Below are 18,031 nucleotides of genomic sequence, written 5' to 3' on the forward strand. Positions count from 1 at the left end.
GAAAAGGTTAATTGCGCCACAAATACCAATATGCCAACTCAGACACATTTCCCCTATATTTCTTTAATTTTGGTTAATAATATAAATAAAAAAATGATAATTTAATAAATCTGAAAACTTAACTTTATTATGAAAATTTCAATGTAACAAAAGTTTAGTCTCCAATATATGGAGACGTTTGATGAAAATTGAATTGAAATAACTAACCTATATATTTTACATTTATCTATGTCACTAATATTCCGTGGCATGTTTGGCATATTGACGTGGAAGTGACAGTGATGTGAGTTTGAAAATAGTATAAGTAGTGATTTCTCAAATAAGTAAAATCTACTAATTATGTTATTAGATGATAAAGTTTCTCATAAAATAAAACATTCGTAAAATGCATAGTCAACCTAAATCCAAAAATCCATGGAATAAGAATATTCAAAATCCACCAAGAAAAAATCAAAATAAAAATTTGCCGACACCTGGTGAAGTTAAATTTAAGGAAGCTCATGCGAAATTACAAGCGGCCGTGCAAAAACATATTACCGAATATGAATCTTCATCAGATGAAGAAGAATTGCTATCGGAGACGTTAATAGGTTACTAATAATAAATTTTTCGTTTATGTAGAAGGATGGGGTTAATTTTGCATAAATTTCAGATTCTATTTTGAAAAACTACAGAAGTAATAATGGAGAGGATGATAACATAAATAAGACGCAAACATTTTTACAGGAAACATTTTTGTCTGGAACATCAACTTGTTTAATTTGTATTTCTAGAGTTAGAAAAGAAGATCAGGTAAATATTTTACTATATATCCAGAATCGTGATTAATTCATTGCCACTTTTAGATATGGAATTGTGTCAACTGTTATGGTTATTTCCACCTTATGTGTGTTCAGAGATGGTCAAAAGACACAATAACGCAACTAAAAAATGCCAATCAAGAACAAATTATCGTTAGACAGTACAAAATATGTTGGTGTTGTCCAAAATGTCGTCATGAATACGAAACTACAGACATTCCTACAAAATATTTGTGTTTCTGTACCAAAGTTGAAAATCCAAAGTACGACCCATACATTGCTCCTCATTCTTGTGGTCAGATTTGCAAAAAACCTTTAAAACCAAAATGTGGACATCAATGCTTACTTCTTTGTCATCCAGGTAAGTTTGAGGATTCATTATAAATGTTTTGATGAAGTTGGGGGTTTTTGATGTTTCGCATTCATTGAAATAAGCTTGCTTCAAACTATGTGCCAAGTTTCAGGAAAATTGGCCTAAATCCATTTTCTATAGGGATTGAGCAGGGTCTTTTATTTGGTCGCTGCTCACAATAAAAACTGAGCATTTCAATGACCTTGACAGCATCGTAAATCATATTTCCTGAAATCTCTTGAAAATAAATCAGCAGACTTTGTACCAACAGATGAACAAGAAAAAAAATGTGGATTAACGGTTATTCAACTTCAAGCTAAAATCTAGTACTTTTTTGCTCTTGTATAATAATAACTATTTTCTTGAATAAGTGTGTAATTATATATTTATTGCAGGACCTTGTCCACCTTGTCCTGTAACAGTTAACATATCATGTTATTGCGGATCACAACCTCCAAGAAGTCAGAGATGTAGTAGAAAAGAATGGTCTTGTAATAATGTTTGTGGCAAACCACTATCCTGCAATAAACATTCTTGTCCGAACCTTTGTCACCCAGGTGAATGTTTACCTTGTCCGAAGAAGAGTATACAAAAGTGCATTTGTAAATCTCAACAAAAGCTTCGTGAATGTGCAAGTCCTGTTTGGCAATGTGATAAGGTGAGAAATGACTTGAATTGATGTATGTAAATGCTGTATTATTATAAAAAAATAATATTCAATACACAAAACTAACAACTTTAAGGAACAAAACATCAAGAAAATATAACAAAATTCGAATATAAATATATCAACCTATGAGCTCATGAAGCTTCAATAAAAAAATACCCGAAAAGCTGGAAAAAAAAATTTACTTCAGAATATATATTAACTAGTATACAAACGTTTTGTTCGAGGGATTTTGGCAAATCAAACACCAAAAATGTACAACGTTTTAAAATATATTCCCAGGTTTTGAGTATTCAATATACCACAACTCTTAATCAATTAATTAATGTAAGTAATTTTTAATATTGTTATACTTTGAAACAATTCAACATTGTACTTTGACCATAATGTCAGCCCCCGATGATGAATACTTAAGTATTCGAAAGCTCGGAATATATATTGTACACTTTGGTGTTTGATTTGCAGCATCCCAACTAGTACACAAACGTTTTAGTCGAGGGATGTGGCAAATCAAACACCAAAAGTGCGGTCCAAAGGATCTATTGTGTCCCCATTTCTTGCTTCTTCTTTTAAAGCGTCTAGAATGTGGGATGGCTGTAATTACCAGAGATCTGCGTCTTCTTTTTCAAGCGCCACCGGGTGTATTGCTCTGGAATCTTCAGGTGTTTGTTCTTAGTTGCCCATCAGGTACACATAAGTACAGATTTCACTATGTCTTGTTTGTTATTCTAAGGGTTTTTTCTTCATTAATTTTTGTCTCTTTCACCACAAAGTGATTGTTCCAATATTTAGTCGTTCATATATTTTTCTATTTATATCTACTTTTTATGGTGACATTTAGAAGGATATTTAAACTCTAACCAGATACGTAGTTTTTCAGCTCAAATATGATTATAAATAGATTGTTTTTAGGTTTGTAATAAGCCTTTGGAATGTGGACATCACAACTGTCAGGAAGTATGCCATATTGGCGTTTGCGATATATGTCCTTTAACAAAAGGACGAACTTGTCCTTGTGGTAAAACATCGTACCAGCTTCCTTGCACCCAAGAAACACCGACGTGTCCAGATACATGTGATAAAATCTTAGATTGTGGAATGCACACTTGTAATTTGAAATGCCACAAGGAAAAATGTGGAATGGTAAGTTGAGGGTTGAGTGGGGAAAAGAGCTCTGCAGTACCGTAAGATGGGGTGAATTGAAACGAATATGGCAAAAATTTTTTAAAAAGCAAGAAAGAACAGCAAAAAAAAATATTATTTGTGTACATAACCTCAAATCTAAACCGTGGAAATTAACAGGGCAATCTGGAACTGACCTGCGCAATACTGAGGGTGTCTAGAATCCTTGAAAACCGGGAATTTTCAGTAATTTTAAGTGAGCCAACCAGGTATAGCAAGTTGATGTTGAAACCTTCCGACTGATCTCGAAAATCTCATCATCTAATTGAATCAAATGTTGAACCTCCATCGTAACTGCACTATAACGGGCTCACGTATCTATGGTTGCCTAACTAAGACGCTCTGATGTCGCACCGGTTTTGGGATTCCTCCAAAGCTTTTGGGATCTCATGTTGTTTTTTAAAAAATTAATTTTTTAAAATGAAGTTTAGATTTGGTGCAAGGTTACATACCAATTTGTTTTATTTATTTGAGAAGTTATATTGTAGGTCAGGGTATGTTGAAAATTAACTTAAAAGTTTAGAATTTGGATAAAAATCACCAACGAGGCTAAGATTTGTTCAATATAAATTAAAAGTCTAGAATTTATTAGTAAATAATATAAGAGGCTAGTATAGTTGTAAAATCATGTAGAAATTTAAGAATTGTTAAAGAATAACCTAAAAAGTTGTGATTTGTTCAAAAAATGATATAAGACTCTATTATTAAGAGAAAATAACTGTAACTTTTTATAAAAATCCTTTTTTTTTTTTTAATAAATTGGATTTAATTGTTATTCGACATCAGCTAAAGTATATAAAGAACTAAATTGGAATTTCTAGAACCTTTAGTAATATTCATACTGAACACACTGTTTACACTATACCAACACTCACAATTACACTGACGTCCATTTCGATAACCAAGTTTTCGTCTTCAGAGACTGAACATAAATAGTTTACTTTAACTATTTCTGAAGGGGAGTCGAGAAAAACCAAAACACTGAGAAGCGAAAATGTAATACCCAATATCCAATAATAGTGGATAGGTAGTAGTATTTTCTGTATACCCCTACAAAATCTCAGAGATGTTCCTTCCACCCTATCTTACAGTAAACATTAATATGTTAATCATAATGATATGAGATAATAATAACTGTTTTTTAGTGCCTTGAAACCGTAGAAAAATATTGTAGATGTGGACAGCACATGAAAGAAATTCAATGTTACAAACCGTATTTGTGCGAAGTTAAATGTAAGCAAATGAAGGATTGTTATAAACATCCATGTAATAGAAAAGTAAGTTTTATTTAGCTGATTATCGATGTTTGCACTGGTTGGTTCCCTATTTTATATCAATAATTTATTGATAGTACTACTAGTACTAGTAGTCGCATATTCCATCCTGATTTTTTTTATCCTACTGCTTTTATCAAATTTTTCATTTCGCTTTCAATTTCATGCTTTCTATGAATCATTCTGGATTAATTATTACGTTATGTATTCATTTTTGTTAGTTTAGGATTGTACGTTTGTTGCTCTTATCATATTTCGAACTTTAGTGGACTACGCATGACTGAACTATAATCTATTACGAACGCTTACTCAAAATTTTTTCCAAATAAAAAAATCCGTTAATGGATTATATACACTGGGTAGTACCGGTAAAACGGTATCAACGACCTCTCAAAGCTGTTCCAAGTTCTCTTCTGTATTGGGTTTGTTTGGGAACCGAGTAATCATCAAAATTGTATCATTTTTATTCTGTCTCTTTTAATTGTATTTTCTCCATGTATTCCATTTTTCCATTGAATAGATAAAACCGAAAAATAATACAGATGCTGTAACAACAATAGTTCGGTATCTTTCTAGTTCATTCTTTTCTGAAATGGTAGCAAAACATTAATTGGTCCTGGAATACGCAAGATGTTCATATACCATTCTGTTAGAAAGCAGTATGGAAACACTTACCTGAACGATCAACACCTGCATCACTATATTGACAACGTTGGTTATAATAACCTCACTTTCTTACTCTGGCCATCCAGGTAACTGGATTTACTGCCATGGAACTTCTTCTATAAAGACACATATTAAGGATATTGTGCTAAGTTTTTATTATTTTTTTTTTTTTTCAGTTTTTAGCATTAGTTTTTGTTTTCTTTTTTAACCCTATATACTTATTTATACCAACGAATTTTATTGAATGGATTAATGTTCCAGTGCTGCGACGGCAATTGTCCACCATGCGAAAAACCTTGCGGAAGAACCTTAAACTGCGGTAACCATAAATGTATCTCGATATGTCACAGAGGTCCTTGTTATCCTTGTAACCAAACCGAAGATGTATCTTGTAGATGCGGAGCCACCAAAATTGCTGTACCCTGTGGACGTAAAAGTAAAACAAAACCTCCAAAGTGCTCCGAATTATGTTTGTAAGTAATTTATTTTATAATAATATTTATATAATATTTTATAATAAAAATTGTGTTCACAATATGATTTTCAAGGATTCCGCCTGACTGCCATCACGAAAAACGAGATTTGCACAGATGTCATTTTGGAGATTGTCCTCCTTGCAGGCAGATATGTAATAAAGTCCATGACAAGTGTTCCCATGTGTGTCCTGCACCTTGTCACTCCGCAGTTCTTGTTAAAATTGAAGGACAAAAGGCTTCGATGCCTTGGGAGCAAGTAAAGCCGCAAGTAGTGAGGAAACAGTTGCCATGTCCCGACTGTGTTGTCAAGGTTCCTGTAACTTGTCTAGGTAATGAAATTGTTCTCAATTTTGTAATAATTAATATTTGCAGGTGCAAAATGTTTCCTTCCATCAAACAGAATTACTAAATAAATATAGGTTTTACCTGATATATTAATAACCTTTTTTTCAGTTCTATAAGAATTTGTAAATTTGTTATTTTCATAGTGTTAGTTGAGGAATTCGAAGTTTGTTGCCGTTTGTTGATGATTCAAAATTAAACCAATTCGGCCATGTTCAAGCCAAACTGAAACAAGCATATGGAATTTCATTTGTAACGGATTTGGTCATACTACATTCAAATATAACTGAACCAAGTACTTTTAAGTTGATTTCTTATGGATTTGGTCATATCAGATTCAAACTGTCCATCTGTCTCATGTAATTTTGCGTTAAAGACAAGTAACAATAAATGCCAGGCGCATCTTTTTTCCTTTCTTTGTTTTTTTTTTTTGGAATCTTTTACTATATTATGATATCATTGGTTAGGTCTTTATGTTCTAAAAGCTGCCTGATCATCTGGCTTTATTTGTAAGCAGTATCTGTCTTTTATTTTAAATCCTCATATAGAATTTACCCCACAATTTTCGCATTGACTTTGTAACCTTTTTTATAGATAGATATCTTCTGTTTTTTTCATATCTGAAAATTTTTCACTTTTCTTTTCCCCATTATCTTGATAGTTTTCATCATATTTTCCGCCTAATTCTCCTTTTTTTGTCCTGTATTTATTCCACTTTTTTTCTTCCGTATAAAATATTTTTAAGATACTAAATGGATAACATAACCTCACTTTTCTATATTCCCTAAATGTATTCAATACTTACCAACCCCGACAACATTATTCATGATTATACTCATAAATTTTTATAAAGTAAAACTTAATCAAGGATAAATGTACACCCTCGTTGAATCTCAGGAAACTTTCTTTATTGGAGGCTAATAAATACCATAATTCCGCTAATTTTTATTTTTGTGACATGTAGGTGAACATGAAACCACGGATTGGCCTTGTCATTTGGCGAAACCTTCAAGTTGTCATCGTCCTTGCGGTAGGATTCTAGATTGTAGTAATCACATATGCAACTTACAATGTCATATAGTTGAAGGAGCTACTGACAGAATTCAGGTAAAATAATCATCATCATATAAATAATAGTTGCGAGCATGAAAAAAGCCTTTCGCGCGAGTACAACACTATGTTTTGTCTACGACCTTTCCACTAACTACATTTAACAAAAGTACCAATTAATTACATATTATTTGATCATTTTATATATACTACGTATTCGTAATAATTAATTATGACTTCTAGAACAAGGAATAAAATTACTGATATGAATAAATTTTTTTAGGCTGGAATCAACTGTGAACAATGCGAAGGTAGTTGCGATAAAGATCGCCCTGAAGGTTGTACACATACGTGCCCTAAACCTTGTCATCCTGGAGGCTGTCCTCCTTGTAAAGTAATGAGTAGAATCAAGTGTTATTGTGGCCTTAATCAACTATACGTTTCTTGTGCCGATTGGTTGAACGTAGACAAGAAAGCAGAATTACAAACGTGCGGCAATCAATGTCCGAAAAGTGTAAGTGAATATATTTTTATTTCGAGAATAATTTTTCGAAAAATTAGTCATGAAGATGGAATATTTCAGTGATATTCAATTTTAAAGTCCATTCTTTTTTTATTAATATTTTTACTGTACAGACTATACAGTCCAATAGATTATAAGTCCTTCTTCTTGTGGTATTTCAGATTTGGTATTATTTTGCCATCTTGATTCCGCGCTCATAAAATCTCTTGTCCTTAACAGCAGAAAACTGAACCGGGTGCGATTAAAGGTCATCGTTATTTGTAAAAGTATTCTGCAAACTTCGAAATAAACGGTAATCAGATAGTGCCAGATCTGACCTGACAACTGTATGAGGAAATTTAAAACAACTTTCATTATTTTAAATTTCCTCATTCTCAATTCTTTTTCAAATTTGGGCAACGATGCTGCATGAATTTTTAAAGTATAACACGTACCTATATATCTTATTTGTAAATGTATCAATTTCATTCAACTATTATTATATTTGTAGTATGAATGTGGACACAGATGCAAAGCGAATTGTCACCCTGGACCTTGTCCGAACCCCGATCAATGCAAAAAGAAAGTGAAAGTGACTTGTAAGTGCAAAAGGATCAAAAAGGAATTTTCTTGTGAAACCGTTCGAAAAAACGAGGCTTTTGTACCTTGCGATGAAGTATGTGAAATTAAGAAAGAGGAAAATAAAAAATTGAAGGCTGCAGCTGAAGAACAAAAGAGACTAGAAGAGGAAGCAAGAAATAAGAAAGAATTAGAAAAGTATCAGAAAATGTTTGAAGGAAAGAAGAAAAATAGGGAGAGGAGACGGTATGAAGATGAAGTCGAGGATGGTATTTTGAAAAAATATTGGTATATTATAGTGTCTATTTTGTTTATTATTATATCTGTATTATTTTATTCCATTTTAATGTGAATATAGATATAATCGTAGAAAAGTCGATTATAATTACACACAACCTCATTGCTAATTAATTAAAACGAAAATAAAAATTCTATTGAATACTTTAAGGGTTTTTAAAAAACTATGAACCTCGATATCATATCATCTGATTTTACCGCGTCGACCACATTCCTCCATTCATCACGGTCCAACGCTCCACCCCTTCATACCTAGCTCCCGAAGATCCTCTTCGACATCATCCAGTCATCGTTTGCGCGGTCGCCCAGGCAGTTGCCGACCCTCGGGCTTGTGCCGATACGCTTTGCGCACCCCTCGCTGCTCAGGCATACGCTTCAAGTGGCCTAACCATCTAAATCTGTCCTTTCTGACTTCTCAGCAAGTGTCCCGCACTCACTCGAGAGCAGTTTAAACACCTGGGTAAACCTCACAACTTGTCTAATGACATCAAAGGTTTGAAGCCGAAGCGCCTGATTGAAAAAAATTGAGTTTTTTGAAAAACTGAATCATTTAAAAATATTTGTACAGGGTTTTTCAAAAAAAGGTGATCCTGTCTTTAGGATAGAAATAAAACTGAAAAATATTTGGAGTCTCGTAACGCCATCCGTATTTAAGATAAAGGGCGTTAAAGGAAAAAATTATACACACGTTTTACGGTTTTGCCGCAACTACTGGGATTTTTAAACACCCTGTATATTAATTTTTCTCCGACGAAATTTTATTATCGTGCCTTATAGTGATTTTTTTCTTTAATAATCGGGACATGATGCAAAAAATTCAGGAGTGAGTAGATGACGTGGAAAAATGTATGGTATAATTTTAATCTACCTTCCAGTGGAAAAGCAATTTAATAAATTATTTTACCTTGAACTTTAAAAGGTTTCAAAAGTGTTAGATAAGATTATCTTCTGATACAAAAATATATTAGACGTGTTCACTACAGATTTGATGACTACCAAACATTTTAATAAAAATGATGGACGACGTAACCTTATTCAAGATTGGAACTGAACTTTCTGAATTAAAATATAACGGAGTAAGTAGATAATAAAGTTTATTACTATTTAATGATACTACATCAATTCCGGACTTTATTTAATTATTTTTGTTTATCGTATGAAAAATTATCCCTAATAATATACGAGGTGTAGTGAAAAAATACGATGAATTTTTCTAGCAGGTACTGTCGGTACGTTCATCGATTTCAAAAACAGTCAAAAATTGCATAAAGGAAAAAAAACAGGCGACCGAGTATTTGAGTACTTAACGAATAACCTGAATCTCGTAAAGCTGAGCATTTTATGTTGGAATCTGTCCTGTTGGAACAAAATAAAATGAGGAGGGAAACTGGAACCACTGAAGAAGTAACGAGTAGAAAGAACAGATTCAAATAAAAGGGGCTATGCGTTCTGTTTACCAAATAAATACGAATTTATATGGAAACTATCATACAAAATTTGCTTAAAACGAAATTAAATTCATAAAGATGACTGGAATTTTTATGAGCACAATAAAAATAGGGAAGAAAAACTTACCACTGAATATACAAGGATAAATTCGCAAATTTACTTTGATTTAAAGTGTAGATAGGTAGAGGACGATTTAGAATACGTTCCGAGGTTTTATTGAATTTCTCGAATGGAGTATATTGGAATGGAATTGTTATAGGATTATATTTGTCATCGGGGTGTTTATAAAATGGAGGAAAAAATCTAATAAATCGATTGCGATGAGCATTCGAAAATAATTTTTTATTATATAAGTGTGTGAATGAAATTTACAAAATCAAATTCACAACTGGTTACCTATATTTTATTTAGAGAAATATTTTTGCCGTAGTTTTGGGATTGGTTTGTCCACGTTTCGGATATACGTATACATTGGAAAAATGAACCGACATATATTTTGTCTCAAGCTGCATTTATATTAGGAGGAACTTTAACTCTCCTGCACGGTAAATTTCTTATTAAGCCGGGTTTTCACTGCGCGAAACGAGTCTCGCCTTCGTACTCACCCCGAAACTTATTTTCGATCGCGTATCAAAGTGTTTCGCTTTCCGTATTGTGCACAGTGTATACGTGCACAATACGTGTGTTTCGGATCAGGCTGCACTCGGTGTCATTGTCTCGCACTAACTGACGGCTCACGTCTGAAATCCGAAACGTTTCGTCCAGTCGACCGAAGACAATTTCGCGCAGTGGCAACCCGGCTTTACAGTAGTTTAGTTTTGTGCTAATAGTCCGGTCAATTTAGACATTCCCGCCAAGCTGAAAATCAGTAAAATAAATATATAATATAAATAATTATTTATTCCGCCAAAAACAATACACGGACATACATAATCATCAGAAACCAGGGGGGTTGTATGTTTTTTTTATGTCACGGCATTATTTTTACTCCCCAATTTTTTGCATCAAGTCCCCGAACTGCAAAAAAGTGTATAAATACTAATAAATATTACATTTTAGCTATAATTAATAAAGGACGTTTTCCGTGGCTATGGTTGGGTGCAATACTTCATGGTATTTTGATAGAAAATCTTACTTATGTCCATCCGGACGTAGACAATTTTTGGCATTCTCAGACTCCAATTATTTTCGCTGGAAGAAGACTCCCCTTACATATAATAATTTTATGTGAGTTTTAAATAATCGTTTAGAAATTAACAGTTTGTTCACTATAAATTCTCTTGCACTTTAACTCTGATTCTAATTAATTAAGGGCTCAATATTTTACAATGCAAAAAAGATGCACAATCACTTGCCAATTGAAATCAAATCGATATCATCTTTTCCTCAATACTTTGAGGGCATGTTTGCTAGAAAGTGCTTACTACTCTGTAGTAAACTCTATTCTAATAATAATATTTAATTCCGGGCATGCTGCATACTGGTTTAATTGCTGCTAAAAGACTTATTTGTATCTTTATTTATTAGTGTACACTAAAGCGTTCTTTGTAGCATAACCAGCGCTAGTGTCACTGCTCTTAGTAGCAGTGCAAGAGAACTAGTTCACCCAATTCACTGTACCGCTTGCCCTGGGGAGAAGAGGTGTGGAAAAGCCACTAAAAAGATGGAGTGATAATCTTACCATCAATTGAGGCAATAGGCATGCTGCGAATAATGAACAGGCAATCTGCCTAAAATGGAATAGGAAGAAGAAGATATTTGTCAATTCCATGCTGATTATCGTGAAGATAAGATCGCAACGTTACTTGAAAAGTGCTTCACCAATCAGCTTCTACCAAACGGGATTTCGAATAATTTAAATTCTACATTTCTGATCTAACAAAGTTTTGCGGTTGGGGTTTTTTGATATTTTTTTTTTTTTTTAAATATAAAAACCGATCGGTTGAGGAAGGTTTACTAAACATTAATTGGATTTCCAATATCAATTGCAGATCATAAAATCTTAAATAAAAACACTTTCGGTTTACGATTCGATGTTTTCATTTGTAAACAGAGGACATGATGAGAGTCCACGTGGACTGACGGTTTGTTAGATGTTTCTTTATACTTATTTCGAATTTTTATATGTTTTGACAAACGATTTTTTCTAGATCCCTGTTTTATATATCAAGCACAGGTAGCGGCGGCAAAATTAAATTTACCAAAATGGTCTGAGCCATTTTTAGTTGGACTTTTAGCCGTTTTGATAGATATCCCTTACGACATCGTATCTGTAAGATACATGCACTGGACTTGGCACGATACCGATCCAAATATATTCGACAGACATTATTGGGTACCGTGGAATTCTTATTTTTTCCACGCTACATTCGCAGCTGGTTTCATTTTCTGGTTCCACTATCTCAGAGAAAAAATATGCTCCACCGAAGGAAAATGGATCGCAGATAAAAGGTATACAAAATTCAAAACTAAACCGAATTTAAAACTTGTACCGAATCAGTAACGTTGTTTATCCAAAAATAATTAATTTTTGGGTTATTTCACTATACGTTATTTATTATTGACCATAATATCAATGTTCGTCATCTACATTTCATACATCCGCTCTTAAGTCCACTTTTAAATATTTAGCGTCGCTTTTCAAATACGGGAGTTGATACTTAACGTTTTGAGATATGGCAACACTGTCGTGGTTATGTCAAATCTGTCATTGCCTTCATAAAATTTGACATTTTCGTGCGATGATTTTCTATGACTTTCGACGTGAATTGCCGGCTTTTGATGACGAATCACCATCTCGAGCTGGTTTTCCGAATTCAATCGTGGTCGCACATTATGAATACCGTGAAGGTCGTCCAAAATCGTTGTTAACATACCGTAAGATTTGAGATATACTTGGGCATTAGTTCTAATCGAATACATTCAATATTGCATGAACCTTTGGCTGTCAAAAAGATTTGTTCGCTTTGGATACCGTATAATTTGACATTTGGTGCAAAGAATTGCTAAAAAAATTCAATCGCGGCACCTCAAAAGATAGAGACAGGCGACGAATCATGGATCTATGCATATGAACCCGAAACTAAACAAAAATCGACTGTATTGGTCTTTCAAGATGAACCAAATCCAACAAAAGTTGTTCGCCACAAAGCACTTCGGAGCAAATGGTGACTGGGTTTTTGGAATAACTGGACATATAACCACCGTTCCATTAGAGCAACGTATGCGATCAATTCTGAATGGTACACCAGCATTTGAAGTAAAAATCAAGGAAACTAATCATTCTCCACCACGACAATGCGAGCTCCCACACATATGTTCAAACAAAAACGTTTTTGGACAGTCAAAACATAGAATTGGCGGGTCATCCGCCGGACAGTCCTTGTTTGGCAACAAATGACTTCTTCCTATTCATACAAATCAAAAATAAATTGCGAGGTCGACGTTTTTCTATTCTATACACTCATGAGCTGACCTGCACTGGTTCAGTTCAGTACAGATCCAGTGTAGCTACCAAGAACCAACCTCTTTAATAATGATAATTCTAACTATTCAAAAAACTAATTTTAAAACAGAAGAGACTTAATATTTTTCATCATGAAAAATTATTTTTTAATTTTTGTGGATAACAGTCACCAGCCTCCACTGATATAAACATTTTGCTTTTCAGTTTTATCAAAGAATTCTTCTGCACATTCTTAGCTGTCCTATTGGGATCTCCGACAGGAGTATTAGCATTTATAGCGATCTACCATCCGCTTCACGATATATGCAACATCCACAGCGAAGTTACGTTCTTCATCGTATTCGTCACGTTTGCTTTGATTTCCTGGACAGGAGATAGATTAGCAATACTGAAAGATTATGGAAAATATACAACAACGTCTAAACTCCATTGGAGTTCATGGATTCTTTTACTTCACTTAATAGTTCATTACGTTACATTTATGTTAATACCTATAATGTTCAATCCAGAAGACGAGGTTTCAACGGGAATGAAGGAACCAATTGGACCGTGTAATGAATTCGTTCCGTTACACACTATTGTAGGATTGGTAAGTAGCTTTGTTCTTCGCCCATGTCCTTGGTTCACAAAAGTGATAAATTTGTATCCCAAGCTTCTGATAGAAACAAGAATATGATACTGAATGATAAATGTCAACAATCATCAACAGTCAATGCAGAACGCGATAATTCTTTATCAAAAGCGTTACTTCTTCCTTGGCCATTTCACTTATCTTTGTTATCTTCATTATCTTCAACCAGTGACCTAAAAGTAAATAAAATTTGAGGTTAGGAATTTGTTTAATTTACTTATGGAAGTTTCTAAGAAACCGTCAGTCCACGTGGACTCATCATCTCCTAGTGGAACTAGGCAACATTTCAGTGGATTTATTCTCACACTATCGAAAAATGATCCAGTGGGATTCTTTCGAAGTGGTAAAGAACACTGCGTATTAATTTGCACGTCTAAACAACCAATTAAATTTTCAACGTAGACCCCCGTCTCGTAAACCCTGGAGTACGGCTCTATAAATTTGTTGTGCCCGAGTAACGTTTGTTATTTCCTTTTCCAGACTCTGAAGAAAAGAAAATACCTTTGTCCATCTGATTACGATGAAGGATATTTCGATTTCCATTGTTTACCGAATCAAAAATACCCTTCGGACGGATCTATATGGTACACAATCTGCGGAATACCATTCAAAAATAGGGCTGAATATATCACAGTTATTGGTTTGATTACTTTAGCAGCGGCTGGTATATTTGTTAATTTATACTTTAATTCATTCGGAGATTGTGTATTTCAAAAGAAAGTTAATACCAATAATGAAAACGAAAAGAATGTTTTAAAGAAAAAAAATAAATAAATTTTCTAATTAAAACAAGCTGATCATTTTATTTAAAATACAAATACCCGACATACGGGGTACCATAAAGGAAAGTAGCAACGTTGCTAAACCTATCCCTCTAAGCATCCACCCTCAGATAAATCCACCACCCCCTACCGTAGACTCCTTCATCTACCCTGAGTTCTAAGGGCTATTCTGGAGGTCTCAACTTTTTATTAGTTGGCCTTTCGTCTTCTTGGTTGTCTGGACGTCTTAATGTTTGTGTTTTCATTGCTTCTGGTAAACCCTTTCCAAACATCTTCGACAAGAAATATATAATCAGAGTCGTCCTTCGCCTTCTCTACACCTGCCTTGATTTAACTCAGAACTTATGAAGTGCGAAGTTACCGTGTCGGGAGGTGTCTTCTTGTGGATTGACTCTGAAAACCTAGGATCTTAAAATTGACGTTTTACATGTCACGCGAATGATCGCCAAAACTTTGAATCTAGTCTCAGAAGAGACCATTACAAACTGCTTAAAGTGGGTTTAAAGTAACATGTGAAGATGAGGAAAACGACTTAACACTCGCAGAACTTGCTAGGACCTGGCAAGAGTTCAAGAATTTCACTTTCAAAAGATTTCAAAGACTTTGATGATTTAGCCGTCTGGGATTAACTAACTGATGCTGACATTGTCACATATATGTTGCCAGTTGCTAATAAAGACGAGGAAGAAGAGGATGAAATTGTTGAGTACGACTTCACAATAAAAGATGTTTGTATTTCTCTTAATATAATGAAGTTTTTCAAAAAAGAAGGTTTGAGTGACAATTTAGTCTAATCCATAACGAAATTGAATGTGATGACTCTTTATCGGTGGTAAACAGACTTTTGAGATTGAGATTAAGCTCCTATAACCACATTGTTGCTTCTTTACTTCAATTCGTGAGTTTTGTTGTGCGAATATTTGAAATTAACCTTTTTATAACGAATTTTAGACCAACATAACAAACCTCAATTCAACGGATCACTTGATATAACGAATATTTAGGGTCAAGTGATGGCGTTGTCATACATCTTGCACAAAGAATTGGACCTCCAAGTTCCAAGTCTCTATTTTGATAATTATCGGTTATTCCAATATCTAAATATAGTAATTCACTATAAACTTCTGAAGTAATCAAACAAGAGGAAACAGCCTGTTATACTACAGTCAGCGAAGAGTAGTAATAACAAAATGGTATGACAATCCAATCATCGTTGCATCTAATTATATTTGACAAGGTACTTCAGACAACTGTTGTCGTTGGAACAAAACTATATTGGAGCAAACTGATTCGAGTTTGTGAAAATCTACAATGACAAAATAGTCCAGGAGGAATCAGAATTTTTATGAGGTCCTAAATTGTATTTATATATGTATATATATATATATATGTATATATATATGTATATATATATATATATATATATATATATATATATATATATATAAATTTTTTACCACACAAACGACAATTTATCAAAGTCTTGTTTTATTTCTAAAGTTTAAAATTATAAAAAAACCATATCTTAACAAGGTAGTGTTCATTTTATTTTCTAGTATTCATTTAATTTCAGGTTCAATCAGATTTAAAAAAAAAGAACTAATATTAAAATTAACTTATTATTTTAAATAAAACTACTTTAATTTATCATAGTAAATAAGAAAACACAAGGAATTATGAGTAAGGTAATTTAAAATTAACATCCACCAGTTTGTTGTTGGTACACTTCGATTGTATCACCCTCATCCATCTCTAAGGAGTTTGGAGTGTCCGTATCGTTTATAGGATTACCATCAAATCGGAATCGGACAACTTGTGTACTAATACCCTGAAAAGAATAAATTTTAGATATTACATAGCTAGTCTTTGTTGTTAAAATAGACCTATAATTATATGAAATCCTACAGGGAATAAAAAACAACAAATCACAACAGGGTACTTGCATGATTTGAGAAAAAAATTATATTAAGCCTTGCGAAACTTCAGATTTAATGGGTTTAAATTGTGACGTTTTGTCTTTTATTTTTATTCTAAAGAGCCTGTCTGATAAATATGATTTCGTTAAGTTGTAAAAGAGAGCAGAAGAGCAGAAATAGCAAGCCATTTCACCAAACCTTATCAAATGCTAGACTTATATATAAAAATACTCCTGATCAATACTTTTCTTCTTCTAGTACTAAATTTATTTTTCATGTACAAATCTTTGGCACTGTTGTTTTAATCAGAAAAGCATCCTGTTACATATGAAAAATTATCCGAAAAGTTTATATTTTGTGATATATCTGGAAAACATTACTTTTCCGCATTGATGAATGATGATGAATGACAAAAAATCTGAAATTTTTTACATGGATATTTATTCTGAACAATCACATCAATAATTACAAAGGCTATTATGCTTTTCATAAAGTTATCTTCTTCAGAGTCTGAAGGTAAACCTTTGAGTGTTGCTGTAGTGGTAGTAAAAACAGTATGAATATCACCAACGGTTCTAGAAATTCCAGCTTAGTGAGTATTTACTACCCCTGGGTGTTGAAAGCACAAATGAATGATTATATTCATAGTTTCATTGCTAATAAAAAAATGCGTTTGTATCAGGGTTTTTAATTGGATTCATTACATGGAAATTATGTTACTTTATTGTATATTGCTAATAGATAACATTTAAGTTCTCATTACTTGTGAAACATAACATAAATGACTTTGATATTTAATCTTCTAAAAATTAAACAAAATGCAATCTTACTTTTAAAGAAATAATTAGTACCTAGTTTACTAATACATTTTCCAAAGTTTAGGAACTACCTGCTCCATAATTAAAATAATGCTTTCTCACATTATGAAAAAATTATGGGATGAAATATTGAAATAGTTGTACAAACAAGGCTTGATACATTATTCATTATCAAGGTACAATTTAAAATTCATATGATACTGATAATTTAAGAACGATAAGACCGAATGCATCGTCACAGATTTTATACTTATAATAAAAAAAAACATTTAAAAAAAGGGCTTTAAGTACTCACTGCACGTTCACAATAAGCTGTCATCAATTTTTTCAGAGGTGTGTGTTTCTTAATTTTGAACTGTACAACAGCATTATCTTGTCCAAGTACTTTAAGGTTGATATGTTCAGAGTCACTGGCCTACAAATAAAAAATCAGATTTAATGTAATGCATACATTGAATTATAACAATTTCAATAGCTTATTTGTACATACCTTTTTCTCGTCACCCATTTTCGTTTCTTATTTATGTATTACTAGCAAAAAGAATTCAGGAATTACCTGAAATTTTATAACTTTATGCCAACAATTTAACAAAACAACGCCGGAGCAATTTGCCGCTTGCAAATAATGGCCGGCAGTCAGTGTAAAGATGGAGAACGGAGATTAATAAAGAGCGGTTAAGTAAAAGAGGGAAGATTGCATTCAATATGGAAGTGATATCCTGTTTGGAGCGTTAAGTTGTTTACAGTTAGGCGTTTCTCTATATAAAGCTCAATAGTGATTG

General features: G+C 33.1%; 3 protein-coding genes across 3 annotated transcripts; 2 read left to right on the plus strand and 1 right to left on the minus strand.

Annotated features, from left to right (window-relative positions):
• The first annotated feature begins 236 nt into the window (after nucleotides 1-236).
• LOC130898848 (NF-X1-type zinc finger protein NFXL1) lies at nucleotides 237-8,329 on the plus strand. Its single transcript, XM_057808403.1, has 11 exons — nucleotides 237-590; nucleotides 653-792; nucleotides 846-1,161; nucleotides 1,548-1,810; nucleotides 2,732-2,962; nucleotides 4,147-4,278; nucleotides 5,203-5,414; nucleotides 5,490-5,746; nucleotides 6,724-6,866; nucleotides 7,093-7,323; nucleotides 7,823-8,329. Exons 1-11 carry the CDS (start codon nucleotides 386-388, stop codon nucleotides 8,240-8,242), a joined length of 2,550 nt encoding a protein of 849 aa, XP_057664386.1. The 5' UTR covers nucleotides 237-385; the 3' UTR covers nucleotides 8,243-8,329.
• A 794-nt stretch (nucleotides 8,330-9,123) lies between these two features.
• LOC130898849 (uncharacterized) lies at nucleotides 9,124-14,525 on the plus strand. Its single transcript, XM_057808404.1, has 6 exons — nucleotides 9,124-9,263; nucleotides 10,067-10,181; nucleotides 10,696-10,863; nucleotides 11,787-12,087; nucleotides 13,307-13,691; nucleotides 14,214-14,525. Exons 1-6 carry the CDS (start codon nucleotides 9,201-9,203, stop codon nucleotides 14,505-14,507), a joined length of 1,326 nt encoding a protein of 441 aa, XP_057664387.1. The 5' UTR covers nucleotides 9,124-9,200; the 3' UTR covers nucleotides 14,508-14,525.
• Nucleotides 14,526-16,131: 1,606 nt separating this feature from the next.
• On the minus strand, nucleotides 16,132-17,957 carry LOC130898853 (small ubiquitin-related modifier 2). Its single transcript, XM_057808411.1, has 3 exons — nucleotides 17,740-17,957; nucleotides 17,545-17,664; nucleotides 16,132-16,343 (listed from the first exon to the last, which is right to left on the minus strand). The coding sequence occupies exons 1-3, from the start codon at nucleotides 17,755-17,757 to the stop codon at nucleotides 16,212-16,214; spliced, it is 270 nt and encodes an 89-aa protein (XP_057664394.1). The 5' UTR covers nucleotides 17,758-17,957; the 3' UTR covers nucleotides 16,132-16,211.
• Nucleotides 17,958-18,031: the final 74 nt, after the last annotated feature.

This window comes from Diorhabda carinulata, chromosome 10 (genome assembly GCF_026250575.1).
Source record: "Diorhabda carinulata isolate Delta chromosome 10, icDioCari1.1, whole genome shotgun sequence".
In the NCBI taxonomy this organism is placed as follows: Eukaryota; Metazoa; Arthropoda; class Insecta; order Coleoptera; family Chrysomelidae; genus Diorhabda; species Diorhabda carinulata.

What these genes read in the sequence shown, in the direction of transcription:
- LOC130898853 (XM_057808411.1), bottom strand. An exon ending in CAGCTTATTGTGAACGTGCA is followed by an intron (nt 16,344 to 17,544) that starts GTGAGTACTTAA and finishes TATTCTTTTCAG; the next exon opens with GGTATTAGTACACAAGTTGT.
- LOC130898848 (XM_057808403.1), top strand. Translation starts at nt 386, where the DNA reads ATGCATAGTCAACCTAAATCCAAAAATCCATGGAATAAGAATATTCAA. An exon ending in GCTATCGGAGACGTTAATAG is followed by an intron (nt 591 to 652) that starts GTTACTAATAAT and finishes CATAAATTTCAG; the next exon opens with ATTCTATTTTGAAAAACTAC. An exon ending in GAGCTACTGACAGAATTCAG is followed by an intron (nt 6,867 to 7,092) that starts GTAAAATAATCA and finishes AAATTTTTTTAG; the next exon opens with GCTGGAATCAACTGTGAACA.
- LOC130898849 (XM_057808404.1), top strand. Translation starts at nt 9,201, where the DNA reads ATGATGGACGACGTAACCTTATTCAAGATTGGAACTGAACTTTCTGAA. An exon ending in CTTACATATAATAATTTTAT is followed by an intron (nt 10,864 to 11,786) that starts GTGAGTTTTAAA and finishes GATTTTTTCTAG; the next exon opens with ATCCCTGTTTTATATATCAA. An exon ending in AAATGGATCGCAGATAAAAG is followed by an intron (nt 12,088 to 13,306) that starts GTATACAAAATT and finishes TTTGCTTTTCAG; the next exon opens with TTTTATCAAAGAATTCTTCT.